Source organism: Perca flavescens, chromosome 22 (assembly GCF_004354835.1).
Source record: "Perca flavescens isolate YP-PL-M2 chromosome 22, PFLA_1.0, whole genome shotgun sequence".
NCBI lineage: Eukaryota > Metazoa > Chordata > Actinopteri > Perciformes > Percidae > Perca > Perca flavescens.
Window position 1 is genome coordinate 14,308,475 of NC_041352.1, and position 12,082 is coordinate 14,320,556.

Below are 12,082 nucleotides of genomic sequence, written 5' to 3' on the forward strand. Positions count from 1 at the left end.
GCTAATCGCCGTCACTCTCTCACTTCTCCCTCGCTCTACCACCCACTCCCCCACACACACACACACACACACACAAACACACACACGCCGGCTCGACACACACACCAGCGCACAAGTTTAAACATCAGACCACTTACGTAGGCTACGTCGAAAGCTGTGCGTGGAGCCTAGGCAGAACCATAAAACAAGCTTTAGCGCCACCCAGGGCAGTTGTGAAATACAAACAAACCAGAGTGTTTCTTCCCTCTATCCCAGAATAGATGAGTGGCGTAGCCAGACAATACTGCAGTGCTGACAGGTCTGGCAATGCAAGACTACTTACTCACTGACTCGATGCCAACTTTTTTTCTTTCCATCTCCTCTCCTCAGTATGTTCTCACAGCAGCAAGCATCACCACAGTTCACCCAGCAGAGTAACAGCAACATGTACAACGGCAATGGCATGAACCTCAACAACGTCTCCATGGCCAGCAACATGGCAACCAGCAGCATGGGCCAGATGGCCGGACAGATGAGTGTCACATCCATGGCCTCAGGGCCCTCACCCGGCTTGCCCTCCATGGGGCAAGAACAGGTAAATACAGGGCAGATACTGGCACATTAATTCTCTAAATGGGGTAAAAATGTAGACACTTTTAGAAGTGGTAGTAACTAGAATTTCCCAAAGAAAAACGTATAATGTATTTTGCTGTTATCAAGTGTTTCATGTGCTAAGCATGGCCCGACCAAATTAGAGGTTTTGAAGTGGCCCAGTAATATCCTCAGGGTGACCCTTTACGTTAGCCCCTTGTGGGAATATATATCAGACACTTTCAGGGATTAACCTTAGAGGTTAACAAAATTGACCTCTTTCAGTTTTATACAGTAATCAGGGTGGACTAAAAACTAAAAGGTTTGTCTTTCTTTCTCCTGGCTGCCTATGTCTGGGTTTGTCTTATCGTAAGACCCTAAGTGTTTGGGTACACTTATTGAACAGCCGTGCTAGTGAATAATTCACTCAGCAGTTTATGTAACTCCTCTAGCTGGAGTTCTGATACTTCACTTGAACTTAGAGGGCAATGATGTAATTAGCAGCAGGCACTTTAGAGCCAGACCATTTAGACTATATAGTGCGGGCCTGTCTGAACTTCAAACAGCTGGTTCGCTTAACATGAAAAACTTGACTCCTTATGGCACAGATCTGTCAAACCTACGTACTCTCTACACACATACACAAGCTTAATCAAATTTGATTTGGTGAGATGACAAGTCATTTGCACGACAACTGACCTCAGTCACTCAATGAAAATCAGGCAAAAGTACAAACATTTCCCCTTTTGTCAGCACTCCATTTCTGGTGAGTATTTAATGCCAACCACGTTAATCCTTCTTCCTTTGTCTCCTCGGTATTGTTAGCTTGGTATGTGAAATGCACTGTTGTTGTCCGTGATGCTTTTAAGCCCAATAAAGGGCCATGAATATTTAACCAAGGTGCTGCTGTTTGATTGTCTGCACTTCAGACTTGTAACATACCAGTATATCTGTCACTTGATGTATCCTCCTTCCAGGATTATAGAAATATATTGGCACTTAGATTATTTCAATTATTTACTGTTTGGCCATTAGTGCAGACTTTTGTGATTTACTGACTTGTTTTTGGCTTGATGGTGTTTCCCTAGATGGTTTCTAATTGTTTGTCTTTTGCACATGTGGCTGATTTACTCCAGACAAGTTCAAGTTCTGCAAGTTCATGTGTTCTGTTGAATTGTTTATTTATTAAATGCTTTACAAGTTGTGACCTTGTATGTGTTGTTTCCCTGCAGAAGTACTGTTGACCCTCATGGAGGTCTTAACCTGAACCTCAGTGATCAGCTGGAGCAAGGAGCGAGTCGGCCCTTTAAAAATTGTACAAACATGTAACCAACCGACTGCCCCCTTGGACCAGCCAGGTTGTGCCCTGACCCCGTATCCCCAGCCCAAGTTTGCCGTCTGTCCCAGCTGGGCCTCCTCGACAGAGCCTGTCCCTGAACAGACCCAGGAGAGTGAAGAGGGCTGGGGAAGGATGGAGGATCTCTGTCCAACATGCCTAACCCTCCTGGAGGAGAGCCTCGTGATAAGCCAGTCTGTCTGCCTGTCCAGCTGCATTCACCGTAGTGTGACTTATTGTAGGACTCCTGGTGGGGGACACTGACCTTAGGGGGCAGCAGTGGGTGGGATCCCTTGTTCTGATGAATGTATTCCTCTCAGTGGACAGCGGCCATTTACAATCTCATCTCAAAAATGACATACACTGATTTTTCTTTTATGTCCTACCTTGCTCACACATTTGTGACATTTCCACATAGTTCCAAGATGGCAGCAAAGACTCCAAGTTGTTTAAATTTATGGATGGAGCTCAAACACTTAGCCGGTTTTGCCTTTTTGCTGTTCTTTATTTTATTATTTTAGTTGTTGTTTTTTCTTGTTGTGAGAATTAAGATGTAGAATGAAGATATGGTTGAAAAAACTGATCTTGAAAAACACTGCAGAAGAATGGTTTGAGTGGAATGGTGAGTTGTATGATTAGACTAATTTAGTCAAGAGGTTTATATAGTGTATTAAATTAAGTTTTATTTTTCTGTATAGATTAATTTAATTATTGTAGATGATACTTTATCCTAGTAGCAACATGAAAAAGATTTCTAAAAGTGTGAAAGAGGCACTTTTTTTATCATTTTAACTGTAATGGTTGTATTCTTTCTGAGAAGATTCTTCTATTAACCTGAATAATGGATTATACTTTGGTCCTGTAGTTTCAGAAGAAGATGTCAAAATCATATATGGTTTTAAAATGAATTACAGAGATTGTACATACCAATAAGTAAAACATTTTCGTTCCTATTTATTTTATTCCTTAGGGTTTGGTTCCCCCGTCTGGTCACAACTGCCTCTTGAAGCGGAGCAGGGTTTTTCTTTTTCGTTTTTGTTTTAGGGACGTGGAGTGGGAGTCTTCACGTTCAGATGTTCTGGTACGATGCAGACGGGTGGGGGTGGGAGGGGTTGTAAGGGGGTGTGCTGTGTATACAGTGTACAGATTAACGCTTGCTTCTCTGCCTTTAGCATAGAACACCACAAAAAAAAAAAAAAAAACAAATACAAAATTCAACACAGCCATACAATAACTCAAAAAAATAACAGAAGTGTGCTTTCTATGTTGTCTGGAGTGAAAAATGCTTCATACAAGCTGCTAGGTGCAAACTGTTCTGGTGTGATGTAAACAAGCAATAACGATTACTTGAGAATCTCTTTTTTTTTTTTTTTTTTTTTTTTTTTTTGTAATTTTTGTACAGTTTCCTGAATAAAAAGGATACATTTTTGCTCCACGTTTGGATGCAGTATTAAACACAGTTTTTTATTGCAGTTTGTACCAAGAAAGTCTACATCCACCCACACAGTGTTCCCATTAGATTATGCAGCATTGGCTGAGGCCTGGAGAGGGAAGTAGTTTGTGATCCCCTTGTTGACACGCACCCTCTCTGCCTCCAGCCACTCCTCTATAGCAGAGGTCAGAGTTAAGACTGCACGCTTCATGAGACCTGCTCTGACAGACACTTAGCCATATTTTATGACCTCAGGCAGTTCAACTATAAAGTGTTCAGTAATGACATGCTATTCTTGTGCCCCAGTAGGGGTGGGTTTGACCTCACAAGATCTAAAGCAACTCATCTTCTCTAACCTCAAAAGTACATTTTTCTCAAAAACAACACTTTTTATATCAAACTATTTTAACCCAGGACAAACTTGGAGCAAGCCAAATAATCCTCACTTTTCAAATTGGATTTCTGAATTCTACCAGCTTTTATTTTCGTAGTGAGAGACGACCTGTTGGTTAGCATGCTTTGAGGCCCACAGAAAATAAATGTATGATGTCACTTAGCAGGGTCCTAAAGTGGATGGTTGCAGCATAAAACAGGAAGAATCATTCTGAATGTATTGTCATTAAAGGCCTATGTTGGTGACTGATGGTGTTTATCTCAACATGTTGACAAGGTGGTGGTGTACACTTACACCATGCTCTTCTCGGCATTTAGATAGAAAGTTTCCCGCTGTTGCTTCTTTTTGCCTCTTGTGTAAAGGAAATTTGAAGCTGTAGCGAGTCATCTTTGTGTCGAAAGTCTGCATTAATGTTTTGGTTGTCATCATTGCAGATGTCCTGCAGTTGTCTTGCTGTAGGCCTACAGGAGATCACACTTTTTTTTTGATAAATGCTGTTTTGATTGTATCATACAGTCGCGCAGAACAAGCCTTTTTGAGTCATTTAAAATGATTCACAGCCCTTTGAAAATTTCCAAAGATTGTCAAGATTTTGAAAAGATTTAAAGCCATGTGGTAGCAATGCATTTTTTTTAGCATTTATAATGAGGACAGGTGCAAATAAATGATTTTTGCCCCTAACAAATATCCAGGCTTTGGACCCACTAAACGAAAAATATTTTTTGTTTTTAACTCATGGTTTTAAAAAACTTTAAATGCCCTTTTGTATTGTCTGCCAATTTCTTAGAGCTAAGATGCAACCTTGAAATGCTACAAACCCTAGCATAATGCCTTAGATTTCGTCCGTTCTCCTTCTTGTACATTACACCCCTGTCTGTATAAATTTGTATAATGACTTGTGTATAATATGGGTGCATCATAGCTCAACTCAGTTGCTGGAGACTCAGTCCCAGTTGAACTCTCATCATTGCTCTCTGTTCTGTGTTGGGTTGAAGACTCTTGTTATTTCTTTTCCCCTCCCACTGTTTGTATGGAAAAGATGATACATATGGATATTGAAGCAATATGTAATATACTATATGGACTTTCTGAAGAAAGCTTACTGTTGTGTTTTCCCCAAATATTTTTTTTCTTCTGCATTGTTCACAGGAATCACACTGTATACCCGCATCCACCTTTGTACCCCTAGTGTGTGTGTGAGCGTTTTATGCAAAATTAGATATACAAGAGAAGTTAAAACCACAGTTATGCAAGTTGTGAACTAATATGGCTTCGCTGATGCTATTTGCCTTGTAAATAAAGAATTATGTTATTGCAGTATTTAATCGAGTGAGTCTTATTTCATATGATTGAGCGTAAAAGAAAATGTAAGGCCTCCATGCATTGCATTTTCTAATATATAAAAACTTACAAATAAGTAATATGTTTATAGTAAAAAAATGGTAAGTAAAAAATCTAATTTTAAGTTAACATTGAAAATCGCCACAGAGTTTAGCGAGTTTTTCTTTTTGGGTTCGTGCATTCAGTGTAATTTAATGCGAATAACCCACAAATTAGGAGTTTATTTATTGAATGTTTTGCCTGTAGCCTAAACTAGCTTGCGATGCCCGTGCCTATGTCCTTTTACAGATAGTATACACAAACTCAACAAGAAAAAGTAGCCCAAAACACAAACTATAATACAATAGAATTAGCCAACAAAAGTCAGTGACAAGACCCGGTCAGTATAATGTGCGGTCTAAATAGCCGACCATCAGTTTTATTCATTTTCTTAATGAAGTTTGGAGCAGTGAGAGAGATTAAGCCGATAAACTCCTATCTGGACCATTCTTTTCTCTCTTCCTAATTCACCACATCCAAGTCATAACAACACACATCTACACTCCACAGGGGTCCCTCAGATACAATCGTGTGTGTGTGTGTGTGTGTGTTTTGGGGCACTCATATGGAAATGTTTGGGCCTCATTGTAGCAGAGAAAGCAGTGGAGAAGTTAACGGGGTGGGTTGTCCCTAAGAAAATGGATTCCTATGGGACATTGAGATGCATGAGCTGATTCCTGGCCAATAGGAAGAAGGTGCTGGGAAGCATCTTCTGCAGCAGACCTGACTGTGTACAGTATACAGTATAGATGCCCTCAAATGACCACCGTAAAGTCAGAGAGAAAGGTTCCTGCAGCGCATACGAGTTTCGACCTGCTGCGCTTATATCTGCACATTTTGGAGATTTTGTCGGCTGTGTTTGATTTCATCCACGGGAGGTTGTTCAAACTGAAGCCTGTGGACATGACTGTGTAACCTCTCTAATTTATTTAACAAGGTAAGCTTCTTTTTCCAATGTACGTTAAATTGCTGCACCTTTATATAGGAAATTACACTCGATGGTACTCCCTGAGTTACTTGTGAATCACTCTTTTATGCGATAGGCCTATTTGTATTTGTATTTTCTTTTTAAAAATACTATACGATTAGTCCAAGTTGTTTTTGCAGAAGTTTGAAATTACGCACAAGTGACACGCTCCTATCTTTAGTCCTTTTAATTTCTCTTCTGTTAAATTCTAGTCTTATTTGTCTTGATTATAGCCTAATAATTACTTTTAGCCCATATATTGCTCCCACATTTTCCCTGCTGATACCTTTTTTTATGACGGTAATTGCAAAGTCTATAAAAAGCTTCATTAATGATGACCTCTGCTCCGGCCGACTGTTCTTTAATTAGAGTGTCATGACCCTGATTTGTCTCTCTATTTACTGGCTGATTGGTAAACGGTTCCTAAAAACACACACACACACACACACACACACATTCCAGCCGGTCATTTAAAGTCGCTGATGAACATCTGATGTGTGTCTGGTGTGTGACCTCTCAGCTGGAAATACTGCAAAATCGGCTGTCCAATTTCACTGTGGACTGCTTTTACTTATGCAATAGCTAGTGTTAAATATTTTCATCTGCAGTAGTCCATATTTGTGTGAGGTTTTGATTGGTTTGATTAAAACATAAATTCTGGGTATGTTGTCGTGGAGCTAGATTCATTAAAAAGATATGTTGTGTTAATACAACATATAAACATCGTGTCACTTGTTCTCAATAACGAATTTTGCTTATTATATTTCCAGATCTTAATTTCCTATCAGGATTTGTAGTTTCCGTCAATTTCAATTAAGGGTTATTCAATTACACTACGTTTATTACATTAGTTGAACCTCTGTTGTCTTAGGGGAAATTACACTGGTTGAATTACCAAACTAAAGGCTTACTCAGATTTAAAAAAAAAAAAAAGAAAGAAAATCAATTCAGGTGTGGTCAACCTCTCTTGATGTCATGTGTCCTTTTTTTAGATTCCTTGCATTAAACTTTTATAACTCACCCCCACTCTCTTCTCTCTTCCATCCCCTGCAGGATACACTACCGTCTCCACTGAAACCTTTGCTTCACCGTGCTGTCATGTCGGTGTCCCTGTCCAGCATCCCTGTAGTGCTGAAGGACAAGAGCTGCTACCAAGCCGGCATGCTGAAGGCCAGTCCCGCTCGAGGCTTCTACCCTGCCCCTCTCCCCGGCCCCCACCACTACATGGACTTCTTCCCGCGGACTCACAGCCTCCTCCACCCGCTCAAGTCCCTCGGTCGCCTGGTGTCGGACACCCAGGCATCAATGCCGCTCTACCTGCACGGCGGAGCCCCTCCGTTCCACCACCACGCCTCGGTCCTGCACGAACACATGTTGAGCGCCTCTGGCATCCCCTACCTCAGCCAGATGTTGGCCGGACACCCGCTGTACTCCAAACCAGAGGAGCTGGCTGCTGTGGTGACCGAGCACGCCGCTGGTCCGCTGTCCTCTGACTTCAACAGCCCGGCCAGTGAAAGGTCCTCATGTGCCTCCTCTTCTGCCAGCTCACCGCCTAAAGAGAGTCTATTTCGCCTCCGGAGCGCGGACCTATCGCAAGAAAAAACGCGCACGTCTTATAATTTTAGCGAGGATGACTTGTTCATGGTGCTCTACGGTTACTCCGGCAGCCAGGAGCGCAGCGTGGGTCACGCTATATCAGGGCTGGCCCTGCCCGATAAGTCAGGTGAGACTTGTGCTTAAGTTATTGGATGTTCATTTGGATTTAGATTTATAAATGACAAGATAAAACTGCATTCTTTGGCCTTGGTTTTCTCATCAAGCAAGGGAAAATAATCCCTAGACATGTCTAAAAATATGTGGAGATCAGTCTACTATTATTCTTGACTAAATTGCTTATCATTTTTAACAAATAATAATAATATTTAGTCACCAATACCTGCTTAAATTCCCGCAGAAATTGGATTAACGAACCCATGAATTGTGTTCATTTGTGTTTGCTTTCTTTTTCAGTATCTGGCTCTCGCGTTCTCTCACTGGACAAAGAAACACTTGAACTTCCAGAGGGTAAGACCTGCCAACTCACTTTTCATAAATCACCTTTAATTCTGTGTACCTGAATGATCGTGATGGCACTGGCTGAGATTTGACACTGCTTTGACACGGTGTTGCAGGGTTGACCATCGTCCAGGCAGTTTGGGGAAACGTCTCACACTGTGGAGTTTTCACAGACAAAAGCAGCATCCCCAAAGGGACGCGCTTCGGACCTTTCCAAGGAAAAATGGTCAATACCAGCGAGATTAAGACATACGACGACAACACTCTTATGTGGGAGGTAATGTGTTGCAATTATCTCCAAAGTCCTGTTCCAAGTTTGATCTATAGCCAATCAAAAAAAAAATGGTCTGATCTATTTAACTCTAACCCTAAAACATTATTTTCCTCCGTCAGGTGTTTGAAAACGGCCGGTTGAGTCATTTTGTTGACGGCAGGGGAGGCTCAGGGAACTGGATGTCGTTAGTGAAGTGCGCTCGTTTCCCAGAGGAGCAGAACCTCATTGCTGTACAGGTCCAGGATCAGATCTTCTATGAGGCCTGCAAAGAGATCCGGCCAGGGCAGGAGCTCCTGGTGTGGTATGGAGACTGCTACATGCAGTTCCTCGGCATCCCTCTCACCCTGAAAGACCACAGAGAGGACAGCACCGTGGTTCCTCTCACAGAAGGTCAGAGTCGAACCTTGTGTTGCTTTGAATCTTTGCTCAACGCTCCTTTGGTTAGTTTTTACCACCGTGCTAACATGATTTTTTTCTATATTTTCCCCAGATACTGGTGATGGTTTCAAGTGTGATAGGTGCGGGAAGGTGTTTGCATACAAGTACTACAGAGACAAGCATCTGAAGTACACGCGCTGCGTGGACCAGGGCGACAGGAAGTTCCCCTGTCACCTCTGCAACAGATCTTTCGAGAAGAGAGACAGATTAAGGATCCACATTTTACACGTTCACGAAAAACACAGGCCTCACAAGGTACTGAAATTGTGCGTGTGCATGTGTGTTGCATTTAGTGCAGGGCATCCATACCATCCCCATTCTGCAGACCATTACATCATTGCATTTTTGCGTCACGCAGTAAAGTCGATAGAGCATGCAAAAGTTGATGTGGTGCTGAAAGAACAGCTCCCTATCCAGCGTCTCTTAGAAACGGATGCTTCAGATTTTTATTAGGCCTCGTAAAAAGGCAAAATACTTTAAGTCCTTTAGTTGTTGGTAACCATATAGCCTAAAGCATCAAAACTGCACAGTATCATCAAAAATAGGTAAACAAATAAAAAAATAGAAACTTGTATACATCTATTATACATAATACACAACAGAATCCAACAAATGGGGATACACTCTTCCACACAAAAATTTTTAATTATTTAAAGTTAGTTTGACTTCCAAAAAAGATATGACAAATTGAACTGGCTGAATAACTTTTACCCATTCTAATTTGTCTGATCCGCAGTGCTCAGTGTGCGGAAAGAGTTTCTCCCAGTCGTCCAGTCTCAACAAACACATGCGGGTGCATTCTGGAGAACGGCCATACAAGTGTGTCTACTGCAATAAGGTAAGAAGCCTTTTATACATTGTGCCACATTTATCAGAAGTAAGCATATTAATTATTTGGTGACTGTTTACTTTTTACTACTTTAAACTGAAATATTCTTTAAATAAATATTATTTTAAACTCAAATTCAGTACTTGTTTTTATTTATTTTAAGTTACATCGTTATTGCTGAACAGAAGAGCCATACGTCTCCTTGTTTCCGCTCCAGACTTAATGGAAGTGTGTGTCATGAATGTTTTGTTTCCTTCTACTCCTGCTCACTTCTCTTCTTCTACGCATCTTTTAAAACCCGCAGCCCGCATTTTAGATCCATTTAGTGCTTCCTCGTTTCACGGTGAATTTGGCGCGAGCCCCTCATTATTGTTGCTTTTGAAGGGCACGCTCCGCTGAGACACTTACATGCTAATTATCGCCAGATGTACACCCACCCTTTTGTCTGCCGAGATTATACTTTTAATTTACGGCCCGTGGAATGAGCAGAAGTTTTTTTGTCATTTCTTCTCGATGTCCTCCCCCCTTTTATGCACCCGGAGAAGGTTTTGTTTAACCTAATCCCCTCTCTCCTTATCGGGACAATGTAAGCAGTAGCCTAGGCCAAGAGACCGGAGGGTCGCAGGCTTTAGAGCTGAGGACGCTGAAAAGAAAGCGGAAACAAAATGTATTATAATCGTTACATAAAGTCATTAAACGGTATAAAATGCAATTGCTAAACTCTTCACCTACTAAAATGTGTTCATCCCCCCCGCCCCCAGGCCTTCACTGCCTCCAGTATTCTGCGAACACACATCCGCCAGCACTCCGGAGAGCGGCCCTTCAAGTGCAAGCACTGCGGGAAGGCCTTCGCCTCCCACGCCGCCCACGACAGCCACGTCAGGCGGACCCACGCAAAGGACAAGCCCCTTCCCTGCGACCTGTGCGGAGCGTCTTTTCAGGAGGAACGGGAATTTAAATATCACATGGAAAGTCACAAAAGTAAGAACATTTTTTAAAAACAATATATAGGAGTTATGGGCCTCACAGGATCCCGATTGAATTTAGCATTATTATATGGCAGATTCACCCAAGTTTCTTTTTATCTTTTTATTTTGTGAATATAATTCGAAATTGGTTATTTGAAGTGATATAACAAATGCAAGGTAGCCTAAAAAATTAGGCTAAAGTCATTTAAACAATCGAAAAGTCAGAGGAATAGAAGTATACCATTTAGACTAATATCACCTCTATAAGGCAAATGTGTTATTACCATACATGTGGGACTCGTGTCTTCAAATGGCGGCAAATGTGTAGGAATGAATGCTTTAAAAAATGCAGTCTGTTAAAGGCTATGGTGTTGGTTTCTTCCCTGATCCATAAGCAGCTTTTTGTCACTTTCTTATCAATACTGAAGAATACATATTTTAGGCTGCAAAATAAAACAAATTGCATTGCTTCCGCCTTGAAAACTGTTTATTTTATTGAGCCAATTTCTCGCTCTGCAGACAGGCACATCTTGGACAGCACGGTTCTTCCGTCTTCTCCAGGGAGTGGATTACAGGAGGACACCGTGTTGAAGGACAATCCAAAAATACAGAAGAACGCCGGACAAAACTGTCCTTACACCGGGTTAACAGTTAACCAGTTAAATCCAGAATATCGGCCCTGGAACTAGTCTCTCTCTGAGCTCAACTGTAGCCTACTCAGTAAACCTGACAAAGAAAACTATTCTAATTGTGTGGAGGATTTTAGACGATAGGCTAAAAATATCACAAAAGACTACATCTATATAGGAACAGTTTGGTAATACCATGAGAGATTAATAAATATGGCCTACAATAAGGTAGAATCTTGTGGTTTTTCTTTATGTAAATGCAGATTAAGATAAGAAAATGTTCTATGTCTATTTAAGGCTCATCATAATTTAAATTGTTGGAAAAAATGTGTCTAAATCTATTGATAATATGTTAAAATATGTGTTCTGTTTTGTGGCTTAAAGCTTTCAATCTGCAATGATTTTGCATTATTATAACAACGGTTATTATTATTATTATTATTATTATTATTATTATTATTATTATTATTACGTTGGGTTTTCTTGCATCGACACACGCTTGAAAAGCAAAGCTTTTTTATCATTGTAGATTTGAGCCTATTTGTGTATAAAATAAATGTTATACCCTCTCTTAATTTATAATGTATGATAATATTTTTTACTGTACTGTAAGGCTGTAAAGCAATCGAAAGTGTCCTCGTTTGTTCTCTATGAACGTCTGCTTTTTCATGATTAACAAATAAAATCACCGCATGGAAACAAGATTGTTTGTTTTGGTTTATGCCGGAATTGTGCAAGTCTTCCATTAAAATCTCAGTTGAGAAGAAATAAATTGGTTAAAACGAATTAATACAGCACAGACATTCCCTT

General features: G+C 40.8%; 2 protein-coding genes across 8 annotated transcripts in view; both read left to right on the forward strand.

Annotated features, from left to right (window-relative positions):
* The window catches only part of ncoa2 (nuclear receptor coactivator 2), a 76,561-nt gene extending 71,504 nt beyond the window's left edge, over window positions 1-5,057 (forward strand). For all 7 annotated transcript variants that reach the window (XM_028569013.1, XM_028569016.1, XM_028569014.1 and 4 more), the window contains 2 exons: window positions 370-574; window positions 1,803-5,057. In XM_028569013.1, coding sequence (XP_028424814.1) covers window positions 370-574; window positions 1,803-1,814 — 217 coding nt within the window. In that variant the 3' untranslated portion in view covers window positions 1,815-5,057. The remainder of the gene's footprint in view (window positions 1-369; window positions 575-1,802) is intronic.
* Window positions 5,058-7,177: 2,120 nt separating this feature from the next.
* On the forward strand, window positions 7,178-11,424 carry prdm14 (PR domain containing 14). Its single transcript, XM_028569892.1, has 8 exons — window positions 7,178-7,802; window positions 8,090-8,143; window positions 8,251-8,411; window positions 8,528-8,798; window positions 8,899-9,101; window positions 9,583-9,684; window positions 10,437-10,656; window positions 11,163-11,424. Exons 1-8 carry the CDS (start codon window positions 7,178-7,180, stop codon window positions 11,330-11,332), a joined length of 1,806 nt encoding a protein of 601 aa, XP_028425693.1. The 3' UTR covers window positions 11,333-11,424.
* The last annotated feature ends 658 nt before the right edge of the window (window positions 11,425-12,082 follow it).

What these genes read in the sequence shown, in the direction of transcription:
- prdm14 (XM_028569892.1), top strand. Translation starts at nt 7,178, where the DNA reads ATGTCGGTGTCCCTGTCCAGCATCCCTGTAGTGCTGAAGGACAAGAGC. An exon ending in GGCCCTGCCCGATAAGTCAG is followed by an intron (nt 7,803 to 8,089) that starts GTGAGACTTGTG and finishes TTTCTTTTTCAG; the next exon opens with TATCTGGCTCTCGCGTTCTC. An exon ending in AAAAACACAGGCCTCACAAG is followed by an intron (nt 9,102 to 9,582) that starts GTACTGAAATTG and finishes TCTGATCCGCAG; the next exon opens with TGCTCAGTGTGCGGAAAGAG.